At 39.6% G+C, this 24,389-nt stretch overlaps 1 protein-coding gene across 2 annotated transcripts; it reads right to left on the bottom strand.

The window, feature by feature from the left end:
* Nucleotides 1-10,923: 10,923 nt before the first annotated feature.
* Nucleotides 10,924-24,126, bottom strand: oat (ornithine aminotransferase). Of its 2 annotated transcripts, XM_031750723.2 has the most exons (11): nucleotides 23,979-24,092; nucleotides 23,678-23,712; nucleotides 18,007-18,241; nucleotides 16,802-17,026; nucleotides 16,621-16,716; nucleotides 16,158-16,285; nucleotides 15,785-15,907; nucleotides 15,262-15,390; nucleotides 13,636-13,749; nucleotides 13,302-13,446; nucleotides 10,924-11,949 (listed from the first exon to the last, which is right to left on the bottom strand). In XM_031750723.2, the coding sequence occupies exons 3-11, from the start codon at nucleotides 18,215-18,217 to the stop codon at nucleotides 11,789-11,791; spliced, it is 1,332 nt and encodes a 443-aa protein (XP_031606583.1). In that variant the 5' UTR covers nucleotides 18,218-18,241; nucleotides 23,678-23,712; nucleotides 23,979-24,092; the 3' UTR covers nucleotides 10,924-11,788. The 2 variants fall into 2 exon arrangements, with proteins under 2 accessions (XP_031606583.1, XP_031606582.1); XM_031750722.2 differs by lacking the exon at nucleotides 23,678-23,712 and having other exon boundaries at nucleotides 23,979-24,126.
* Between the last annotated feature and the right edge of the window lie 263 nt (nucleotides 24,127-24,389).

Genomic DNA, 24,389 nt, shown 5'->3' with positions numbered 1-24,389 from the left:
CTCTGCAAACAAGCTGTCAGGGTCAGTATTACCCAGCTTAGACTGATGTGTGCTTTGACCATCAGTTACTTCAAAACAGTAAAAGCTACAAAGCCAATCTAAGTTTGCTGCAGATCGCCAGCACATTTCATTCTACCCTCTGTCACATGAAATTCTTCATCTGATACCACGCAATGAGAGGGAGAGAGGAAGGGAGAGCGAGCTCCAGCTTCTGTCACCGAGCCACACCGGGAGCATACTAATATCAGCTCAGTCCAGCTGCTCTCCACGCTTGGATAGATAAGCTTGATTATGAAGCATTACAGAGCCGCCCTGTCTGACGAGACAAACCGCTGAACTGTGTCACAAAGGTGAATGGCCACAATGCGGGGAAGTGACTGGCCAATATGAAACAGAGCAGGATTCAGCCTGTTAGGTGTCTGATTTCTCATTATTCTACCAAGGTCTTAAAAATTGCTTTAAGGGGCCATTTTTGATTAAATTTAGCTGTTTATTTTTTCATGTGAATCTAACTGCTGGACTGTTCTGTTCACAATAGACCACAATTAACTTCTTATATTCATGAAGCTGAGTCAGACAGCCTCTGGATGGCAAGAGTCATTTTTATTAGTTGCATCCACATGTGGTTTACTGTTAATAGTGGATTCAGAAAATGGTTAAGGGCCATTTAGAACAGCGGTCCCCAACCTTTTTTTCCGCCACAGACCGGTTCATGTCTGACAATATTTTCACGGGCTGGCCTTCAAGGTATACAACAAAGTAAAACCAGTACCGGTACCAAGATTTAATCATAACACACGGGAAAAGACCCAGGGAAACAGAGTTAACGATAAAAACAATAAAAAATAACGATAAAAACCCTGAAAAACATAAATTTCACACCCGAGCCTCAACTCTCGCAGCCCAGTTGGGGACTGCTGATTTGAACCACCCCTCGATTCTTTATACTTTTTTCAAGCAGTCATATTTTCTTGAGAATTTTAGAGATTTTAAAATATAGAGAATTTTAGATTATATCTTTACGGAGTTTGTTACTGGTAGCTTGTCACAAATTTTAAAAATACATAATTTGTTCCTTAAGTTGTGACAAATGCCAAAGGTAACGCAGTTTGACAGGCATAACTAGTATTTTTTTGCACCAACGACATGATTCCGAAAGAGCTGAAAAATCTGGCTTATCGTGCCATGGTGTGCAGTTTGTGCTTGTCCACCGGACAAGTGGAAGGTAAAAGAAGAAGTGGCAGCCTTAAAAACACCTATCTACTGCAGATGAACAGTAACCGAAAGTCATGTCCTTAAGAAATAGGAAAAAAGTCCAGCAAAGACCTATCACAGGACATGAGAGATCCATCTGGCCCTTCGGCTGGTTCATCTACTGAGGCCTCATCAGAAATGTCTCAGTGAAAGAGTGGATGTCAAAAAGGCATTCTTAAGGATGGGGAAAGGTTGATGTATGCCACATTACACAAGAAATGACTGAAATGGGCAGGTTTTGTGGAGTGATGAACTCAAATCTGAAATTTTGCTTCAAAAAGATTGGGAGAAGTCATAAACAAGGTACAGCAGTGAGAGTCAAAATTGATGTAATTATGAATGCAAAAACACCCCATCAGATTTCTATCTGCCATGTAATACCATGTAGACGGCATTTGCATGGCATTTCTGAGTATGACACTGATCCTAATTACACTGCCAATGTGAAAGAAAAAAGTATACCTGGATTGGAAAACACAATTGGACCAGGTCAGTCATTGATTGGCCTCCCCAAGGTCCGGACCTCAAAGTTATTGAAGCAGCGTGGGATCATCTTGGAATAGAAATGACAAGAAAGCTTGTCTAAGAGAGTTCAGACTCTGTTGATGTCTATCATTAAATACTGACTTTGAAGTTCATTAAAATTGTACAAACTCAGTTTTTGCCATTTATACTTTATTTCCATGCACGTTTGATCATGTGCCTCATCTACCTAGCAAAATATAAAGAATTAAGGTGTGACTAAAGAGCACTACTGCACTGAAAGTTAGGTGTAGTCTTGGTTAAAAGTAACTAAAAAACAGTGTTAGATTTGGGGATTAGGTCCTTACCTTTTGCAATGCAAAATGTTCTTTGTTGATCCAGGTTTAAAGGTTCAAAACCTATTACCAGGACTGCAGAGATCTTTGATGGGGACTTTTGGTTGATTGTTAATATAGAAACTACTGATTTGTGGAACTTCATAAGTTTGAAATAGAAATCTTTGTTGTCCATCTTCTGGTGAGGGCTATCCAAGCTATGTTACAACAACAAAAAAAACAGCTCTATTGTTGTTAGGTCGTGGTGTGATATTTTCAGTCTTACGTAAGGCCAGCAGAAATAGAAAACTCCTATCACTTAGGTGTGACATCACCCCTCAAATAACTACTGTGTATTCTCCTATGGTCAAAGGTCAAAGTGTTGCCAGGCAAAGCTTTCACGAGTCTCATTAAGAGCACCAGGAAGGCCAACCATAAATGCACTGAATTTATGGAATTCATAAAGTGGGATGCCAAAATGTCAAGGGTGTGCTTGTTGGGTGTTTCAGTAGTAAGCAAGCATGCATTGAGAGGAGTCTGCTCAAAAGCAGGGTTATTGGAATGTCAACACTTTTAAGAAGATGGATGTATGCTTAGAAAATAGAGTGAAGTAGACCTAATCACCCCATTAAATTGCAGTTAACAAAAAAGGTCAGTGATTTCAAGTTAGACATGTTCTAAGCAGTTCCAGCAGAAAAGCATTAAGGCAGTCTGAGAAGGCCATTGGTGGTGGATGCGTAGCACTGAACCACATATAGGTGGCTAAAAAAGTGAGTCCATTTTGAGCTGTAATGTTACATCACATTAATGTTAATGCATCATATTAGTTTAGCTCTTTTTTCAACTTTTCTTGCTCATTGGGTAATGCAAAATCTACAACAGAGAGTAATCTTTTGGGAAACTTCAATATTTTTTTATCCCAGATAAATCAACATGTCACACTATTGGGAGGTCATCCCCACACTGCTATAAAGACAACCAGATATGGCATATTGCCCGAGCATCACCAAGTCTATTGTATGCTGATAGCCCCAGGCATGGAGCTGTGGCGTATATAAGGATGAAGCAGAGGGGCCTGTTTTAAATTCCCCCAGTGGAGGGCCAGTGTGCGACTAACATACCATGAGGTCTGAATGTGCAGCTTCAGCAGGATTCTGGAGGACACTTAAGGATCAAAGCCCCGCAGAATGCCTTTGAATTCTGGAGGTGCATGAGTCAGAATTTAAAGTTAAAAGTCCGAGGGAGCAGTAATGACGGAATTTTGTGAGTGACTGTGTGATTTTATTCATCAGTGCTTCCCTGTGAGGGATTTGATTTTAATACAGGAAAGGAGCAGAGGATAAAAGATTATGTGAATGTGCTTCAGTCTAACAATAACTGGCAACTTCCTCTGTGTGAGTGGTGTTCAAAGGGTGTTCCGCACATTCACTCACATGTATAAGGAATGTCACACACTTTGTCACGTTTTGACAAACCGGGGAGGAGACTCTGCTGTCACATCAAAAGCTCTAATCATTTTTCCTGGTGTGTGTGTGTGCGTGCGTGCGTGTGTGTGTGTGTGCATATGTAATTTCCTTCCTACCTACCATGTGTCAAAAGGGAATGCTTTTGGGCAAAAGCATAAAACTTTTAATTAAAGTGTCACTCTTTGGCTTTGCTTCTGTCTGCTAGAGATGTCAATGCTTGCTATACATCCTACGCGGCTAGAAAACCCTGACAAATGTAGTCTGCTGGTAGTTTCACACCTAACATGATAGATATTATATCATCAGTCATGTTAAAAATGTGAAAACTTAAAGGCTCTGAACTATGATTGAAACTCATCAGTTAGACAGAAAGCCATTTAATGTGTATGCAGTACTTATTTTAATACAGTTCTGTGCAAAAGTTTTAGCCACCCCTGATTTCTTTATATCTGCTTGCTTTTGACAGTTGACAGTTACCCAGGCTTTCTGAAGGTCTTTCAAAGGTCACGTGCAGATGAGGAATAACGAACATATTTTGAGAAAGGACATTAAAGATGGAACAGCCAGGCAGGAGAAAAAGAGGAAGACCACAGAGGGGGGTACAGATTAGTGAGAAAGAGGGTTGGTGTGAGAGAAGAAAGTGTGAGGGATAGGGTGAGTTGGAGGCAGATGATCTGCTGCGGTGACCCCTAAAGGAACCAGCCAAAAGATCGTGGTAAACAAAATACAAGCACACACAAAAAACAATTTCTCGAGAAAAAGCTGGTGTTTTGTAACATTATGGGGGAAATAATAAAGGATTCCAGGCAAACATGCGTGTCAGGCACATTAATTATAGTGCTAGCTTTAGTAGGCATACAGTCATGTGGAAAAGTCTTGAGCCGCACGTAATTTCTTTATATTTTGGTTCCTTTGTTGTAATTTTTATATTAGTCTTGAGCAATAGTTTTCCAGGCTTTCTGAAGGTCTTTCACAGTTCTTTGGACGTCGGTTGCTTTTTCATTAATTTTCAGTCCAGTCCTTGTACCTGACCATTTTCAGAGGAATGTTTGCTCTTTGTTAAGTCATGTAACACGAGCGTAGGCGTCATTCAAACATAAGGAAGGGATCTAACTCAAGAGATTAGCCAATGTTGTGTCTGCACATAATAAACAACTTGGCAAAGAACCAATTTTAAACTATATGCACTTTGTTATTAGCAGCCTCACAAAAACATATGATTTGTTCTCATACTTAACTGGCATTAAATTGTATTTCTTCTTTAAAAAAAGAGCTGAAAACTTCTTGTTTTCTGGTTAAAATTAGTGAGAAGAGAGGAAGCTACAGCCAATCTGTAAAGCATGGTGGAAGCTCTGTGATGGTTTAAGGCTAGGGGTGTTGAGGATTTTGATTTGATGGAATTATGTACTGTCAGATTTTGATCCATGGGGAAAGCATCATATTTTCAGAGGCTTCATTTTTCAACATCTCAGTGATCCCAAACAATGCAGTAAAAGCATACTTGGTTAGAAAAAACACACAATGGAGCACTATCAGTCATCGACTGGTTCGACCTCGACAGACCTTACTGTGGGATTATCTTGATGGCTGAAGACCTTTGCTCAGCACTGTAGTTATGCCAACATTCACTGACTTGGCTAATAAAAAGAAATTTGACATCCTTTTTAGTGATAAATTAGCTCAGACAAAGAGCAGGAGCAACATTGCTGATTCATATCATCTCTGGCCGATAATGAACGGAGAGGCTTTCTGCCCTCCGGCGACCAAGGGCCGCCTTTTTACACAGTGTTGCGCCATGCTACCATTATCACTGACGCTGTGAGTTCTCACAACACTTTAATGCAACTTTGATGGCTTCCATCGTGAGAGACATTGACAGAAACTGCTGAAGTTAAAAAGTGACATTTCATGTTTGCAGAGCTCTGTTTACAGAGAAGTGGTGCTGCATCAGCCGCAGAGTGCCACTGCGATGCTTAAACTCGTGATGTATCCTTTATGACACTGAGAGCTTCTGTGGCAGCTTGCCCATTCCAGACTTGCATCTCCTTGTCACTGCAAGTCACTGTTTGATACTTTAGGCTTCCAGTATCCTTTGAAAGGGTCCTCCAGCCTCGGCTTCCCTACATGCAAACACATTTTTCTTTTGATTCATCACCTTGGGTCTGAGCTGCACTTAGCCCAGTACATCCATCCCTTTGTTGAAGAAACAAACACCATATGCACTGGGTTAATTTATCCTTCCCTTTTCCCCCCCTCCTGTTTCCTAAATGTGCCATGCACTTACTTCTCATATTAACTCTGTCTGAATCCTCTTGTAGGACATGCAGAATGACCTTTCAGTGTTTTGAGGCCTGAGACTCAAATTCCTGTGGGAACCATTATGGTCCCATTTCTCCTGGTCATTTTTTTTCTTTTTTCTTCTCTCCATCCAACAGTGCAAGCTGAGACCCACATCCCTCCCCCCGCTCCTCCTCCTCCTTCCTGCTGCCTCCTCCTCTTCGCTCACCTCAGTCCCAAACACTGTAAACAGTGAGGCTTTGTGTGCAGCTGTTGTGGTCACTCTGCAGGCTAAAGCCAAGTCCTTATGAAACATCAGTTTGTGCATGGTTTTGACCGAGTTAGCGCCCAGCTTCTTTGGTTGACCTGAAGAGACAAGAGGGTGGCAGTGACTGGTTCTGTCTGCGGCTTATGCAGCCTTCAAATACTCACAGGCGTATTTCGGGGCCACGAGTGGCGGTGTGTTCTCATTTTACTGTGGTCTCGGTGTCACGGTAGACTCATGTGAACCTTGGGTACCTCCTACTGGAATAGTGGCCAAACATGTAACAGTGGAATCAGTGGCAAGCAGTTTAGATTAGGATGAATCATAGTTTGGCTAAAATTAGAATGAGCTGTGTTAAGACTTATTGTGGGGACTTCCAAATTAACTGCTCGACTGAAGGAGAAGATGGGCGTTTCATCACTTGGAAAAAACATGTCTGGTTTATGTCTGAAGACTTAACAACTTCACAAGAACAATTCTGTGATCATCAAAATTATGCCATAATGTAAAGACAAAGGCTGTCACTGCCTTTTGTTTTGTCTGTATAGTAGGAACCACCCAGTACTCCTTTAAAGGTAATGTTGTCCACTGCGAAATACCCAGATCGTGACCACATTCATCATGAAGTAATTCCTCTGATGTCTCAGCTGTGCATATTCTGAGCATTCTTTGTGTGTGTTTGTATTATGTATTTGAAGTCAGTTGAATTAATCACACTCTGGCAACAGGCTCACCACCCGGGGTCTCGGATGTAGCCGCCTCTCACCTCTGCTGTGAATCTTTCTTCATTCATTATATCGAAGCGGAGCTCAATCAGTGGAATTCTATTGACTGTAATTACGTCTTTCCAATCAAATACCCAGACAGCAGTGTTCCCGGCTGTGGGTAATAAAATTAAATAAATATGTAATCAAGTTTATTTTCTAATGGAAAGTGAAGAGACGATGCCCAGAGAAGTGAACGGCAGTTAGATGAGTCATCCTCGTCTTGAATTACTGCCAGACATTTTGAATGCGGTACCACAGCTGCGGTTGCACGAAGAGATGCGCCTAGAAACGTAATACATCAGATACTCTTAGGTACGCTTTGATTTATGCTTTCTTCCATGATCAGTTTTCACAATCAGCTCCATCTAAATGAGTCAGAGAATGAAATGGAAAGAAGGACGACAGATAGATGGATATCTGGAGGGTTGGAGCTGAAAGCATGGATCCATGCTGCCTTGTATATGCCTTGTACGGTGGTGGTGGTGGTGTAATGGTGTGGGGGATATTTACCTGGCCACTTAGTGTAAACTGAGCATTTTTTAAACAGCACAGCCTACCTGAGCATTGTCGCTAATGATGTTTATCCCTTTACAACCACAGTGTACAATAAGTATAACGATTACCAAAGAAAGAGGCTGCAAAAAGCTTTGTTGTGCGAGAGAATTAGATTCAGGTAAAAATGTGTAAAAGTGTAGTCGATGACCATTATCATTCAAGACATTATGTTATTTCATTTTGGAACCTCCTCACTGGCAGTAGGATGAGGTAGAGCCCTTGAATGGCATCAGTCTTTTCCATCCTTATGTTTAATATCATCAGTCCCTACAAAAATGACCTCTGAAGATCATTTTTTTAGGGCCTGCACGCTCGTCTACAACCCAGAAATAAATCAGGTGAGGGGGTGACAGCTAAAATGACTGGTCTGAGAATCCCACTTGCCCAATGTGCTTCAGGTCTGTGGGGAGGGACGTGTCCTTTAGAGGACCTTGCCATGCCTGATCAATATCCCTCTGGTGTGAACTACAAGACGGTCGTGGTGAGAGAGAAAAATAGTCGGTGTGCATTACTCCTCAGTGGTTATGTGTCATTTGCCCTTTAAGATGCACATGTCTCTTATCGGTGCACTCAGTTGTCATAAACTTAATGCAAAAGGCTTATTAATATGAGCAATGGCGGGCGAGCCCAATGTTTTCCTCTGATTTATCTGTGGTGGTGCAGGAAAAACGAATAGCTTGTACTATTGCAGCAGTGCATCGGTCATAATTCTCAAGCTGGCACCTTATTCACCACAAATTTAATACATACAGAGCTTTATAATGTATGCTCTTCTTAACTGCAACTTCACCTGAATTAAATTCCTGGCACGGGACTTTGATTACATCCTTGCTAAGTACCACAATCTGATTTCTCCATTATGTAAGGAACGAATACAAATGGGCTTGCTGAGGGAGAGACAAAGGGGCAGAAAGAGAGCAGGGACACAGGGAGAGATAACAAATTAAAAGAAAGGCAGATGGAGAGACAGAAAAGGGGGTAGAGACAAAGAGGAGGTGAAGAACAAAGAGCTGAAAGAGCGGATTTGAGAGCAGCCATGTCGTCTGGATGAGCCTCTCTTGACCTTCTTGGTATGAGGAATTGTGATGGAACAAACACTAGGCTTTGAATCCACCCCATGCTCAAATGGACTTGGCTGGCAGTCGGCACTGAGTGCATGGCAGGGAAAACAACTCATGTGGCTTTACAGGAGCATCTTTAGGCTTGGCTGAGGTAATCAAAGCCTGACTGGTGCCTGGACCTACGTGTTCCCAGATCCTCTGACCTGTCACTCTCCTGCCAAAACTGGAGCTCATTTGTGGAATAAGGTATGCCTTTCTGCCACGGCTGGGTAGGATGCAGGTCTCAGTAGAGTGTGGGATCAAAGTCTGCACATTTCTCAGTGTCACCCAATGATAACCCTTATTTCTCCTGCCAAACTGGATTCCAGTCATATTTTACAAGCAAACTGCACTTTTTTTTCTGGTCATTTCTCTGACCTCCTTCATGCAAAATAACAATCTGTAGTGCTGTTTACATATGTCTCCTGAGATATACCAGCTGTTTTAACAGTTGATACAAACAAAGACTTTATCGTTAGATGATGACCTAAATTATAATTTGAAAAAAGTCTAAAAACTAATTAGCCTCAGTAGCGTAGTTGAGATATATCTGCCTGCCTGAAGTCGTTTCAAAAGGTAATTGTGATGTTTTTTTGAATCTGCAGAAATTTTTGATGCTTATCAGAAATCTTGCTGAAACACATTTAAATGTCCTGTGTGTGGACCTCCAGACCTCCACTTAATGTTTCCCATCAATGCTAAAACAAAACCTGCTCCAATGGCAGTGACTCAGAGATTGCTGGAGACCAGATGAGGTTAAACCTCAGGAAAAAAGTCAGAAAATAGTTGTGGGTTTGATTAGGAAACATGCTATCTGACACCGTGACTCTTTGCTCTGCAGATCGGACTGTGTGGCTAGTCTGCAGTTTCCACTTGAGAATTTGTCCAGCTCTTTTGCAAGCCATGCATTCCCACAAAACATAATTCAAGCTTTCCTTGGAAGAATGATTGTTGACAAAAAAGCACTCACTACAAAGCCTCTGAAGAGGAGCTGGCCATTAGTATTCCATCAAATGTGCAACGCATTGAACTAAACCTTGCGGACTTTATTGATTTCTAAGTGCATTCATTATGCTTTTATGTATCAGTCTCAAAGTGACACCTGATGTCTACTGCATCTTTTTTCTAAATAAAGGATTTGAAATAACATCCATTTTAAAAAGGGTAATTACTGCAGACTAATGTGTTTATCCCACAGTAATTAAATTAATAAATTCGCACTGCCCGAAGGTCATATGGCTGAAGTTTTAGGCTATGTTTGTGGTTCTCAAGCAGTGGTTCAGGCCCCAGTGGAGAGGAACACCGGGAAAAAAGTGAAGTAGAACTAAAGTGATGCGATTATGTTTTATTGTTAGAGAGTTTGGGATGTAGGACCACTGGGATATGCTGACACTGCAAGCATAAAGTTATTTGCTCATGCAGTGACTTACAGTATATGTAGTCTTTTCGTTTCTCTTGGTTTTACTGTTGTTTTCTGTTTGTGTGTGTGTGGCCAGGGATAGGAATTCATGTGACTTTTACTTCAATCAGCTGACCAGAGATTCTTGCTGTGAGACTACTGTGTTGTCAGAGGTGATTAAAAGTAACCGTCACATCCTGAAATTTTGCATATCTGTTTCAGTGTAGCCGTTTACCTCGCACTCCTGACTTACAACTCCACATCTGCCCACCTCAGAGCATAAGAGGCGCCACTGCTTCACGAAAAGTCATATTTAAAAAGCCAGTTCTCCTTCTCCTCATCTGAATTGTCACATGATCAAAAATGTGCTGGCTTCTGCTCAAGAAGAATAAAGCTGATATACTGGAATCTGAAACTGACCGCTTCCAAAGAATAAGTCAGAATAGATTTGCAAATGTGGAAATCCCAGTGTAGCGCTAGTCTGAGGGATTGTTTGTGCTAAAAGAGGGATCATCCAATCTGTGGTTTGTTTGACAGTGTTAAGCAGAGGGTGCATACCTTACTCTGTCAGTAGGGCTCGAATTGTCTCCCTACAGCGTGTTTGCCTTGGATGCTGTTTTGGATCCGTTTCATTTCAAAAGGGCACAGCACCCTCTAGTGTCACATCTGTGGTCATTGCAAATATTTTATTGCAATGCAACATTTTTGTGACATGCTAAATTAGCCAAGCTTAAATAAGTCATTAGATGCATGTTTGTGGATCTGATCCATAAAAAAAGAGTAATCTGGATATTTTTGCTTGGTTAAACTTTGCCCTTTACAAAGAACAAACTCTGATATAGCTCCCCTGTTGTGTATTGTGACCCAGAACTTTGTCCCATTTTGAATTTCCTAAGTTACAAAGTGTGTACAACCCAGATAAGGTTCTTTTTACATGGGATATCTTCCAGATTGCAATCAGCAAAGTCATCTGAATAAGTCCTTGACCTGACTTCCTGACGTGCTACATTACTGGTGCAAGCAAAGAGCAAGAGACAACGGGAGAGAGATAGTTGAATAATTTATTTAGAGCGAAACAGATACAACAACATAAAGGTAACATTGCCGTAAGATGACAATTTATACATACTGTAGAAATGTAAAACGTGAATACAGTAACCTCTTAACTCCATGCCAGACAAAGCAAGCAGCATAAGCCTTCCCAAGCTTCAGCAGTCCTTAAACAATAAGATGTTATATAAATCAAAATACCAAATCCTTCAGTATGAAGTGTAAATTATTACAGTCATGTGGGATCGTTTCTTCCAGCAATGCACAAATTTGTATCCTTGTTAATAATTTAGCTTTTGTTTTTGATTTTTAAAAATGTGCTTTTAAGGACGTGGGATTTAAAACCTTTATAAATTTATTGACTTCTAAAGCTCCTTAAGATGGTTTTCATGGAATGAAACCGCAGTTATGTCTGTAGTCTAATTTAAAAAAATGAGTAACAGCAGACTAATAAATTTGTTGTTCACTTACACAAGATAGTGTTCATTCAGCCTTGTGAAGGCTTATTAAAACTAAAATCTTTTGTAACTTTTGACCTTTTCCTTTTTAAAATTAAAATTTTAAAAAGAAAACTCATCCTTTACTTCATTTACTGACAGTCTAAAAGCAAATATTACTACAAACACTGTTCTAACAATTGCACTCTTTCCTGAGGCTGTCTAGTTTCTCTGTTCAGTGTCAGTGTCCTCAATGACGCAAACACTAAATACACAGTACTTTTATACTGTATTTCTACAGTAATGCTCAGCCCGGAAATACCGCTTCTGGAAAAAAGAAAAAAACTAGCTACTTGACCGAACATAGCTTAAGCTAATGCAAATTAGTAGTCTGAAGGATGTCAGTGTGATGTTCAGTTATTTAGAAAGACATGATGGTTCTTTGGATGATGTCAATGCATTCTTCTAGCTCGTCCTCTTTGATGATGAGGGGAGGAGCCAGGCGGATGATGTCACCGTGGGTGGGTTTGGCCAGCAGACCATTGTCCCGAAGACGCAAGCACACTCTCCACGCATCGTAGTCTGGGGGAAATTGTTTTAATATAAGTTACACTAATATATCAATTATACTCATTAAAACAGTGGTTCTCAAACTTTTCACAATGAGTACCACCATAAAATATATGGCTCTTGAAGTACCACCCTTATGACCAACATTAAAGTACAGTAGTATTATTTAACACCACATACAGTTTACACAGACAATTTTATTTCTTATATGAATGTTATTTTAACTGTCATTTCAATGTCAAAGTCAGTGATCACCGTTGGCTCTCAGTTTTTATCATCATTGTTCATTTTAAAGCTCAGTTTTTAAAACGTTATGATGTAACTAACTCTGTCTTCATTTATGTTGGAAGTGATAGCAGAGCGGTACATTTTAATTTTTGCTGTGGCAAATAAGCTGCCTGATTTTTGGCTTCACGACCCTCCTTCATGGTTCGTGCATGTCGAACCTCGGTTTGCTCTTTGTGGCATTTCAGCCGATGACACAAAATACTATCATGCGGTGGCCTCACTGGATCCACTGTCCACCCGCCGTGTGATGACCCTCCTCCGGGATCCAACCAGCCAAGGGAAATACACCGCTCTCAAGGCGCTGCTGCTGCGGCACTACTCCCTCTTCGATGCAGAGAAACTCCTCTCTCTCTTGGGCCTGGGTGATGGTACCGCTCTCGAGCTCATGGAGAGCACGCTGTCCTTGCTAGGAACGGCGTGCTCTCCAGACTCACGTCTTCCTCCAATAGTTACAGGTACAAGCTGGCCTCACCAACTCCCCGCTGCTGGCTGCAAATGATTACCGCTCACTTGCAGAAGTAGCAGATCGCATTCTCCTGGCTACCAGGAGCTTCAGCATCCAGCATCAATTCTCCTGGAGGCCTCTAATTCATCGATGCTGGCTGGGATTGCGGCACCGCAGCATCACTGAAAAAGGTGTGACAGCGCCATGCCCCCTTTGCTGTTTTAAGACCCAGGGAAACGAGCCCGCCAGCGCTCTGTAGCAGCCGCGACTGCTGGCGATAAGAAAAGGCTGCTCTACATAGAGGACTCACACTCGGGGAGACATTTTCTGGTCAACTCCAGCTCCCAGAAGAACCTCTGGAACCCTCGTGTCGTATTTGCATACCTCCACAATGCTATGTTATTTAATCTTTAAAAAAACTGGAGATTTCCCGTGTACCACCAGAGAGAGCCCAAGTACCACTAGTGGTACGCATACCACAGTTTGAGAACCACTGCATTAAAACATGATGGCAACGCTCAAGCCTTGATACTCTGATAATAAAAGCAGACGGCCGTCGATTAGCTTTGTAATCTGATTTCACTGACTAAAATATTTTATGTTAACTATCAAGAAACGATCACCACTATACCTTTGGTCTCTTTGATGACGACTGCATTGAGGAGGCCTTTTCCTCTCACTGTTGTCACAATGTCTTTGGGCAGTTTGTTCAGCTGAGCCCGCAGCTTTTCCCCCATCCTCTGGGCATTATCTGCCAGTTTCTCCTCCTCCATCACCTACAAATAAGAGCAGCAAGAGTGGAAAACAAACAGGTTGATTATTCTTCTGCTACTGTCAACTTTATTATGCATTTTAAACTTTATGTTCATTTTATTTAATCTGTTTACTCCATAAGGAAAAAAAACTTTTGTTGACTTGTTTTAGGTATGCTAATAAGTGAACGTAAAGTGCATTTTAACACTGACCTCTAGCGCAGCAATAGCTACCCGACAGGCCACTGGGTTTCCTCCGAATGTGGAGCCGTGCTCACCAGGTTTGATGGTCAGCATTATCTCATCGTCACACAGTACAGCAGACACCTAGTGCAGACAAAAACAGATCACGTTAAGCAAAGGTGAAAAGTTCTGAGTCTACTTTGTCTTACAAATCCTGAACTCCGAGTAGTGCTGGGCGATATGGAAAAAATATTTATCACGATATGAATTATTTTATATCACGATAACGATATATATCACGATATACCACCTGACCTGTGGTCATCTGGAAAGTATGCAGTCTGTAAACAGCGAGTGGAGAGGGTGCAGTCTTTCTTTTGAGTTACCGTAAAGCATGTCGCAAATCCGGGTGCACGTAAAGCAGCACCATATCGCAAAACCACAAGACGGAGTTTCTTTGCGAAAAATATCATTTTTTTATACTTCATTTTCTCTTGCATAAAGTTAAGAGTATGTATAGTGAGAAGACAACACTAATATATTTGCCACAGGCTATTTAACCCTTTAAGACCTACCATAGAACCAAGTCCGCCAGAGCTTATCTTTACATTTTACATGCTGTAGTGCCATTTGTGGGAGCATTTCAAGTTGCTATACATCAATACAACCGTTATAGCCCAAATTTTAATAATGTGTATGCATTAAGTCCATAGTAACTACATAAATTGCAAAAAAGTGCAATAAACTACAAAAAAATTGAAAATCGTTTTTGTTTTGTTTTTTTACATATATTTCTAGTTAGAGAAATTTAAGAGGCTTATCCCTCAAAACTGTAAATACAAGAAAGTTGCACAAAATAGTTTCCAACCACGAGAAATTTATTTTGAGTGTCTTCATAGTTTTATTTTTGAGTTACACTAATTTTTATATACTACAGGAAAAATGAAAATAAATATTATAATGCAAATTTGCAAAAAAACAGCTTGTGCATCAAAATAAACTATTTCCAACAGTGTAATTTGACTTCTAAGCATCCCAGAAACGATACAGAAAAGCATAAAGTCAAACATGACTTTTAAAAACTACATTTTCCGCGAAATGACGTCACTTCCGGTTTCGGACAGGTACTGGCGGACATGCGATAGTTCGCGCTGACTTATAAACGTAGGAAGTGTTATGAACAGCTGATCGGATCGGCAAAGCGTGTTTCTGGAATATTGTTTTTGTTGCTGCAAGTCTGGAATATTATGTTTTTGTTGCTGGAAGTGCTTTTTATGCAATTTTTGCAAAGCTGTATGTTGAAGGAAACCGTGACTTAGGACAAGCTAATGGAATAAGATGTAAGTATAACTCCTACGGTTTCATATGCAAAAAAAATTATTGCGCTACCTTACGTGGTTCCAGTTCTACAGGGATTTAAAAATAGTTAGGCAAACCGGAGCGTGCCTGCTCCGACCGGTTGTAAAGGGTTAATGATATATTTTATGTAATAATTTATAAAATTAGGGTTAGAAACGATAGAAACGATAGAAGACAAATGGCACAATAGACACTTTTCTATCGTCCACACGATATATATCGTCATATCGCCCAGCACTAACTCTGAGTATTCAGAAAGTGTAACGAAGCGTGATTGAACCAAAGTAAAATGCTTACCGGGTAAACTCCTCCAGAAAGAGCTTTGCCTAGAATGACCACATCCGGACGAACATCTTCGTGGTCCACAGCCAGCCGTCGGCCAGTACGTGCCAAGCCTGTCTGCACCTCATCAGCAATCCACAACACCTGAACAAAGCGTGGAATGAAAATGGACATCTCGTTGTCAAACTTGGAAAAACCAAAGATAGATGAAAGATTTTGTTGAGATGCCTTTATTTATGCTATTGGTACATAAACAGACCACTAGGTCATTACACAGCTGTTTCCAGAAAAGTCAGAACACTTCTCTTTCAGCTTTTATCAACCACCTAAGAATGAACTACCGCTCTTTGATGTCAACATTCATATGCTTGAAACCATAAAACAGCATGAAGCAAGCTTCAGGAAATATGCGAAATATACTTGTTTTTATAACAAACACTAGACTCTAGTTCAGTTTGAAGGCAAACGTGTGTCTCCATATCAACTTGTAGGTAATTACAACACTTATTTTCCTTTCTGTGCGTTTAGCAGAACTTACATTGTATTTTGTGCAAAGTTCCCTGACTTTAGTCAGGTAGCCCTGGTCGGGCACCACCACACCAGCTTCCCCTTGGATGGGCTCCACCATGAAAGCTGCAACATTTTGGTCTTGAAGGGCTTTCTGGAGAGGGGGACAAAAAAAAAAAGACAAGTATATGATAATTCTGTCAATAAATAAACAGTAGTTCAGTCAATTATTCACCTGTTATGTTAAAACAAAGTCTGCATTCACAAAAATAGCTAAATTCAGTGTGTAATTTCTACCTTATATGTGCACAGATGGTCAGAGTCTCACAGACTATATTATCCACTTAGCATGAAACTCAAATCTACCCCGCTGTACGGAAAATCTTGTGCATGAAAACCTGTACCTCTAGTGCAGGTATGTCGTTGAATGGGACCAGTTCAAATCCTGGCATATAGGGGCCGAAACCCTCGTAGCTACTGGGATCAGTGGAGCTGGAGATGGCTGCCATGGTGCGGCCCCAGAAGTTTCCCTCTAATCAAGAAGAGTAAAGAAGATGGCGTGTTTACCATATTATTATTGTTTTTTGGGAGTTTTTTTTATTGTATTTTTCTTTAACAAAGAACATCTGAAAGATACAATTTCTAAGAAGTAACTTGCTTGGTTTAGCTCACTGGTCTCCTAATCCCGTAATAGTGGAGGTTATTGTGCCTGCCAAGTCAAGAAATGTTGGGTAATTTTATCTTATTAAAGTAAATGTTAGTAACGTTTGGTCTGTTTCTTACAGGATGATGTGTAAGGTGAAAACAAATGGACACACTCACCAAAAGTGAAGTCAATTTCAATGAAAAGAAAAAATACCAACTTACCTGCAAAAATGATTTTTGCCTTGTTTTTGGGAATCCCCTTCACATTGTAGGCCCACTTGCGTGCGAGCTTGCAGGCAGTCTCACCACCCTCAACACCTGTTGCATTACATAATAATAGAGTCAACAAATCTACTCACTATGACCTTTGAAGATAGCTTGCGCAATCAGGATTAGATGTTACCTGTATTCATGGGCAAAACTTTATCATAGCCAAACATGTTGGTGATATACTCCGCATAGGCTCCCAGCACATCATTATAGAACGCTCTGGAAGTCAAGGTGAGCTTAGATGCTTGGGAAGTGAGTGCAGCTATGATCTTGGGATGGCAGTGGCCCTGGTTTACAGCACTGTATGCACTGAGGAAGTCAAAGTACCGGTTGCCCCCCACATCCCACACATAGATGCCTGGGGTAAAGAAGAAAAAAAAACAGATGGACATGTCAGGGTTGTCTGGCTTGGAAACAAAGTTAGAGAAGCAAGGTTGATATGGTTTGGACATGTGCAGAGGAGGAAGAGTGGGCAAAGGACCTTAAAGATGGAGCTATCAGGCAAGAGGAAAAGTGGATAATTGCAGAGAAAGTTTATGGATGGCATACAGTAAGATGGAGGCATGATCTGCCATGGAGACGCCTAAAGAGAGAAGCTGAAAGAACTAATAATGCTCAAGAAGAAAAGCAAGTTCTCCAGAAAAACTACAGTGAAACCACAAACCATTATGGTGTCTGTTATATTAATTATAGTGCTAGCTTTAATAGTCATAGAGCATTGTGGAGAAGTCCTGGACCACACCTAAACTCAAGGAATGAATCGGTTTTATGCCTACATATAACAGACAACTTTAAATTGTATCTCGAGGCACTTTGTTAGTAAAAGTCTGTTGCATAAATATACTTGTTCCCATTTCTTTAGTTAAAACAATGAAAGATTTAAAAGATAACACAGTCTGACAGGCATAAAATTGTATTTTTGCAACAACAATACAATTCTCAAAGAGCAATGTGCTGAAATCTGACTAGCTTCATTTTCAAAGACCTCAAATACACTGCCAATGTAGTAAAACCACACTTGGATAGAAAGAACAGACCTCAACACTGTTGAAACAGTGTGGGATCATCTTGACAGAGAACAGAACAAAAGACAGCCAACAGCCAAAGAACAGCTTTGAATGTCCTTCAAGAAGCCTGGAGAACTAGTCCTGACGACTATGCCAAGAAATGAGAAGAAAGATTGACTAACAGAGGCTGTGTTAAAGAGTTAAGGTGGTCATACCAAATATTGACTTCTAAGCTCATAATTGTATCAAGATATAAAGTAACGAGGGGTGGCTCAATACTTTTACACAGTTCTGTATTGTATTAATTTTAATAGTCATATGCCAAACTTACCTTCTCCTCTCTCCAGGGCAACAGGAAGGGGATGGTAGTTGTGAGCTCCATGCTTGCCTTCACGAGCGTAGATTTCCTCAGAAGTCAACAAGCGCTCAACCCTCTTTTTGGAGGCAGCAGTTGAGACGGGGCGCGTCCCAGAATGGATGCCACAACGGAGAGCAGGTGCGGTACGGATCGCACGGCTCAGCTGGAGAAACATTCCCTTCATTCCTTTTTATGCTGTGTGACACTTCTGCAAGTTTAAGCACAAACAACAGTTGTACATATCTGAAACATTTTCAAATTGGAGATACAACGGGCAAACAAAAATGTGTAACAGAAAAAAAACATTCCAAACAGCACCTAAACTGTATGATTGAACCTATAAATAAAATGTACCTAAGAATTAAAGACATGGAGAAAATGAAAAAATTGGAGAAAATGATAATAGCAATGCCTGAAATTCATTCCCATGAAGACGTTTGTCAGAGTTGGTATAAACAGAAGTTAAAATGACTCATAGGGAAGGGCATTCACAGCAAAATAAGATGACGTCATTGACTGTTTGTGGAATTGTTATTGACAACAGGTTTGGAGCACCTCTTTAGTGTTCAACATTGAGAGAGCATATTGGGTGCTCGCCCTGAAACCCCTGAATGAAACTCTCCTAGGAGCATTCCCGGTCAAGTTCTTAAGCCACAGAGAGAAAGAATAAGTCCTTAACAAAACTTGGCAGATGAGTGCTGGTTTAGCTCACTGGGTTAAACAGACAGCCTGGGTTTGAATCTACCTCAAGGTCATTCCACAGGCCTCTTACATGGGACTTTCAAGATATAAAACATGTTGCAACAGTTTGATTTGGCAGCGTTTTTATACCGGACAGCCGTCCTGATACAACCCCAGGGAATACACGTTTCAAAATAAGTATTATCTCACTCACTAATGTAGTTATACAAATTTCAGGTTGTGAGCGAAAAATGACTTCTCAGGCCTTTGAAGAAGCCGTTGAAAAGTTGACCTTAACAGTTATCCATAAAATACCCACAACCACAATAACAATGACTGTGAACATATTTAAGGACTGTGGATTGTTGCTGTTTATCGTCCATCTGGCACTTACTCAAAGCTTCTATCCAATTTCTTTGACTTTATAATGTTATTATTGGTCAGTTCAAATAAATTAATTAGCTTTGGTGATTTTAACATCATAGTAGACACTGAAAACAACAGCCCGAATAATCCATTAGACCCAACTGGCTTCTCTCAAAATGACTCATCTTTTTAATTATACTCTTGACCTTGTCCTGACAAGAAACTGAGAATTTAACAGGTTTTCCTCAGAATCCTTCTGCATCGGACCACTTTTTGATGACATTTAAATTTACTATTATGTATTACACAGCACTGGGGAACAGATTTCATTACAGCTGATGTCTTTTTGAAAGCGCAGTAACTAAGTTTAAGGCAATAATTCCTCCAATGGTATATTCTGCCAAGACAATTCAGAGGAGCTAACTAAATTTTACTCCCACAGAAGTCAATTACTTTGCTACTAGAGTTAAATCCTCACTGTGTACAACACTGGATACTGTGGCTCTTCTGACAAATAAAGCTACAAATTTTAACTCGTACTTAACTCACAAATGCGCGCCTTAAAGCAGATAACTTGGAAGCTGGAGAGGAAATAGTGTTGCACTTGTTTAGAAGATCTTTATTTAGCAAGGAAAATTGTTGTGTTTGAGAAAATGGACATCTTGTGACGTATAACTCAAAGAAACTGGATCAACTCTAGGTTTCTTTTCAAAAATGTAGAAAGGCGGACCAAGTAAAACTGCTGAAATTTAGACATGCTCTCTCTCCTAGCAAACTAATTACTACTACTACTAATACTTATTCCTGCGTCTATCAGGATCTTACAAAGCTTCAAACAACGTATCGACTATTAAATTAGTCGTCAATGATTTTGATAGTCAATGTAATCGTGACTAGTCGACTAATCGTGGCAGCCCTACCATCAACATGCAAAAATTCTCAAGATCCTACCATTGATTAATAGGAGAACCTTCAGCTATCAGGCCCCTCTAATCTGGAACCAACTTCCAGATTGGATTTGGGAGAGAGACACCCTCTCTACTTTTAAGACCAGACTTAAAACATAGATCTTAAAACTTATGGATCAGGTGATCCTGAACCATCTCTGCTTCACTATCCATGGTTTATTCAGCACTATTGCTATCTATCACTATCACACCCAACCCATCACAGCAGATGTCTACCCCTCCCCGAGCCTGGTTCTGTCTCCTGTTAAAATAGAGTTTTTCCATCCCACTGTTGCTAAGTGCTTGCTGACAGGGGGGATTGTCTAAGGGTTGGGGTTTTGAGGTGACCGTTTTTGTGATCTGACTATATTAATAAAACTGAATTGAATTTATGGATAACTACTGCCAATATACTCCAAGTCAAGTAACTGTAAACAAGTTGTGAATGTTGTTTTTAATTCAGATGAATATTCCTTTTAAAACCCCATACAAATGTCAAGATTAATTACAGTTACATTGGTTAGTTGGCTAACTCACTGAGTCTGTTTGGCAGTGCCAAACAAAATGTACTTTGATATTTGTTTTAGGGAGAAATGAGCAGCTTCAGTTGAGGTGAGAGAGGAAATAGATGACTTATTCACAGGGGCCAGTGCATATTGGTAATCCAACAAATCAATTTTTAACATCCCAATTACACTGTGTTATGCCAAAGTTTACAGATATGCTTTAATGCTAAATAGAGGCCTTAATTATAAAACAGGCAGTAGCTCGGAAAATTCTCAGTCTTTCTGTGGTATTTTTAGAGTGCTTTTGTACCATGTTTGTACTATTTTTTTGTCTGTTTTAGTTTTCTCTCATTTTGGGGGTAAATATTACTGCTAAATTGTCATGTCTGTTACACTTTACTGCTGTTCATCATTTTATATACTTAAGGGCAATTTAATATACAGCATTACAACATATTTTGTAAGGATGTGTTTGAAACATAAATGTTTGTTACACGGCCTTCATTTTTATCACAAACATACAAAATGATCACATCTTTCCATTTTTCCCCACCACTAGATATGAAGAACATTATGAGATATTTAAATTAAATTAAAGTAACTAAATTTTAAAACCAACTGCATTAGTTGTAATATGCTATAAGAGCAACAATTATCTCTGAGGTATATCAGAACAGAAAAGATTCCACGTAATATGAAATAAAACCACCAGGATTTTTTACCTTAAGTACAGTATTGAATCAACTGAGTTTAAATATATAATGGTGGTAGATTTTAAGTACACGTTTGTATTATATTGGCAAAGTAAAATGAAGCTAGTCACATGAACTAGCCAGCTAGCTAGCTAATTAGCTAACTGCTGTTTGCTAGCTAAGGTTAAAATTACTTTTGGTTAAAGGGATATTGCTTAATAATAATGTTTTTACATGGCCTTGGTCTTCTCTCAGCCTCAGATAATCACAGATGAATGAAATGTAATAATTTTCTACAGTAAAAATATAACTAATAAGATAAAATAAATATTTAATCACCATTTCTGTGAAACAATGCTATCCAAATTAACTGTAGTTATCGCTGCCAGGTGGAGGGGCCTCAACTAGAATTAACACAAATATCCAAAAACATGAGATGGAATTTCACCCATTACTCACTACGCTGAGAAATAGTATCTTAAATGCTAATATAATATGATATAATAAACATAATATGCATTTTATGTTTGCAGTGAGCTTTGCACGATAACAAGGTCACACTTTATTACCAGCAGCATGTCAGGAAAAAATTCATAATTTGTTCCCATTTTTAGTTATATCTACAAGAATTTAAAAAAATAACAATGTAACAGCTTGACATGCACAAAATAGTATTGATAAGACACCCAAAGAGCTATTGCTATGGTTTGCAGGTCATCCATAAAACTGTCATGGTTTTAGGCATCATGTCAGCCAGTGGTTTTGGGGATCTTGGCAGAACTGATGGAATTATGAATGCAGAAAAGTACTGTCGCATTTTTAGCCACCATCTAATACCATCTAGAAAGCACCCGATTGTCAACAGCTTCATTTTTTAGCATGACACTGATCCCAAACACACGGACAGTGCAGTAGAAGCATACCGGGATAGAAAAAAAAACACAGTGGAACACTATCAGTCATGGATTGGCCTCCCTATAGCCAGCCACAGTTCTCAATTTTACTGAAGCAGGTAGGGATCGCCATCTTGACAGAGAACAGACCAAAGACAGCCAAAATCCAAAGTAGAGCTTTCAAGAAGTCTCAAGAAGTTCTCCTGAAAAACAGTTCTTCTTATTCTTCTTTTGGCTGCTCCCTTTAAGGGTCTATCTCATCCTTATCTTTGAGTCTTCTTCTGTCACATCAACCATCTGCATGTCATTCTTTACTACATCCAAGAATCTTCTCTGTAGTTTTTCTTCTTCCCTCCTCGTCTTTCCCTCTCTACTTTTGGGACTGTGTGAGCAAGTGATAATTTCTAACATATAATAATGAAGTCACATTTGAACATTTCAAAGGTTTTAAGTAAATAAGAAGAATTTGAATAGTTACAAAAAGGTTACTGTAACTTCATGCCTGAGATTGTTTCAAAATAAAATGCAGCATCAGAGTTGGAGCTTTAATAAGCTGATATACAGCAATGTGAAATTCCACAGCATACAGGCCTGCTGAACAATGCTTCCCTTTCAAATCCAGCACAATGTGTTGAATGTAAAACACCCCCATACTAAAGGCAGGATAACAAAAAAGTAATCCCGCAGCAGTATGGCAGCTGTTCCAGACTTTTCCACTGTTCATGAAAATAGGCTTTCTTGAATATAGGTGAGAAATACACGGTAAAACAAATAGTTCTGACGTGACTCACATCATTGTTCACTAGGGCTTTTGTCTTTTTGTTGGAAAGTTGTTGTTTTTTTAAAGTTTTATTACAGTTAACTAAAACTACACATGTAATTTTAGTTTACCAAAATAACTATGAAAATAAAATTCATCATCTAACCCTAACCCTAACAGTTTTATAAATACACTATATTAAATATAAAAAATAATATACAGGAAGTAACCTAAACAATAATCTTTGTTAGAACAACCATTATTTAATTTGCTTATTGAGAGTTGCAGTTCTTCGTGAGTTAGCTTGTAGTTTAATAACTTTTGTAAACTTCTTTAATATCTTATCATTGACAAATATCTCCCTATTTATTATATCCCTAACTCTATTACTAAGAAGACAAACTTGTTAATGTTATTGTAATAACTCTGGAATGATATAAGCCATCTTTTGAGGGAAATGTATTATAACCTAAGTCAATATAATGAAACTGACAGGAGTGTAGACAGCAGCATTAGTATGTACCTAGACTAATCAATGTATGGAGAGCAAAGGCAGACGGCAGTGAATAAACACTCTGTAAATTGGAAGGGTTAATGTAATGACACTGCACGTGTCCCTGCTGATGTGTCGCAGACAGCATTAAAGCTCCTCTTAGGTGAGCCATGATAGGCTGTCGTGGGAGCTGCCTCCGGGATACACCCACCAGCCCCAGCAGGCTAAATAAAGATGGGCAGTTAGATTTCTTTCAGATGGTGTAAATTTTATCATTTTTCCAAAACAATCCTGGATTATACAAACCTGTATCGCGGCCCCGAGACATGAGCTGCAGCGATCTGTGGTTTAAAATGATCGAGTGGTTAAATGTGATGCTTATCAGCCATTCGGTATGAATTAATACAGGTTCCTTATATCATCTCATTTCATCTCCCATTAAAAAGCATCTAAATTGCTGAAGAGACACAGGTGCTTTGTTTCCTTTATGTAATACCGGATAGCAGAGGAACGTGAGCACCTTCCGGTTGCCAAATTTCCATCCCTAAATTATTTTACTTTTGTTTTTAAAAAGGGGAAGGAAAAATAAAAGGAAGTCAGACAGTACCAGAAGAAAGCCGAGCGTGGTCAAATCTCTCTTTCCAAGTCGATGATGCTTGTCCTTTATAGACACACCAGCCGGTAGCTCTTCTGTTGGTGCCGTGGTGGGAAGGCAGTGTCGTGGCTCTTTCAATGCGTGACTGCGTCACGGTAAAATAGGGTACGCCTACATGTTGCAATTCACGCAGTAATTGCATAATTACCAGACAGCAGGTACTGAAATAACTGAAATAAAAATGTATTTCTCATTCTGTTTAGGTATTTTTTATTAATTCATGAATAAATAAATGACGTTTTTTAAATTAATTTCTATGTTTATTTTTAATGTTCCGTCCAGAATTTATTGAAAGCACTTCGTCTGGGATCCAACGGTCAGTCTAATTGTATTTAAAGATGTACATTAAAAAAAAATACTGTT

The sequence above is a fragment of the Oreochromis aureus genome, linkage group 8 (genome assembly GCF_013358895.1).
Source record: "Oreochromis aureus strain Israel breed Guangdong linkage group 8, ZZ_aureus, whole genome shotgun sequence".
NCBI classification, from domain to species: Eukaryota; Metazoa; Chordata; class Actinopteri; order Cichliformes; family Cichlidae; genus Oreochromis; species Oreochromis aureus.
Note: the sequence above shows the minus strand (reverse complement) of the source record. Positions and strands in the feature narration are given on the sequence as shown.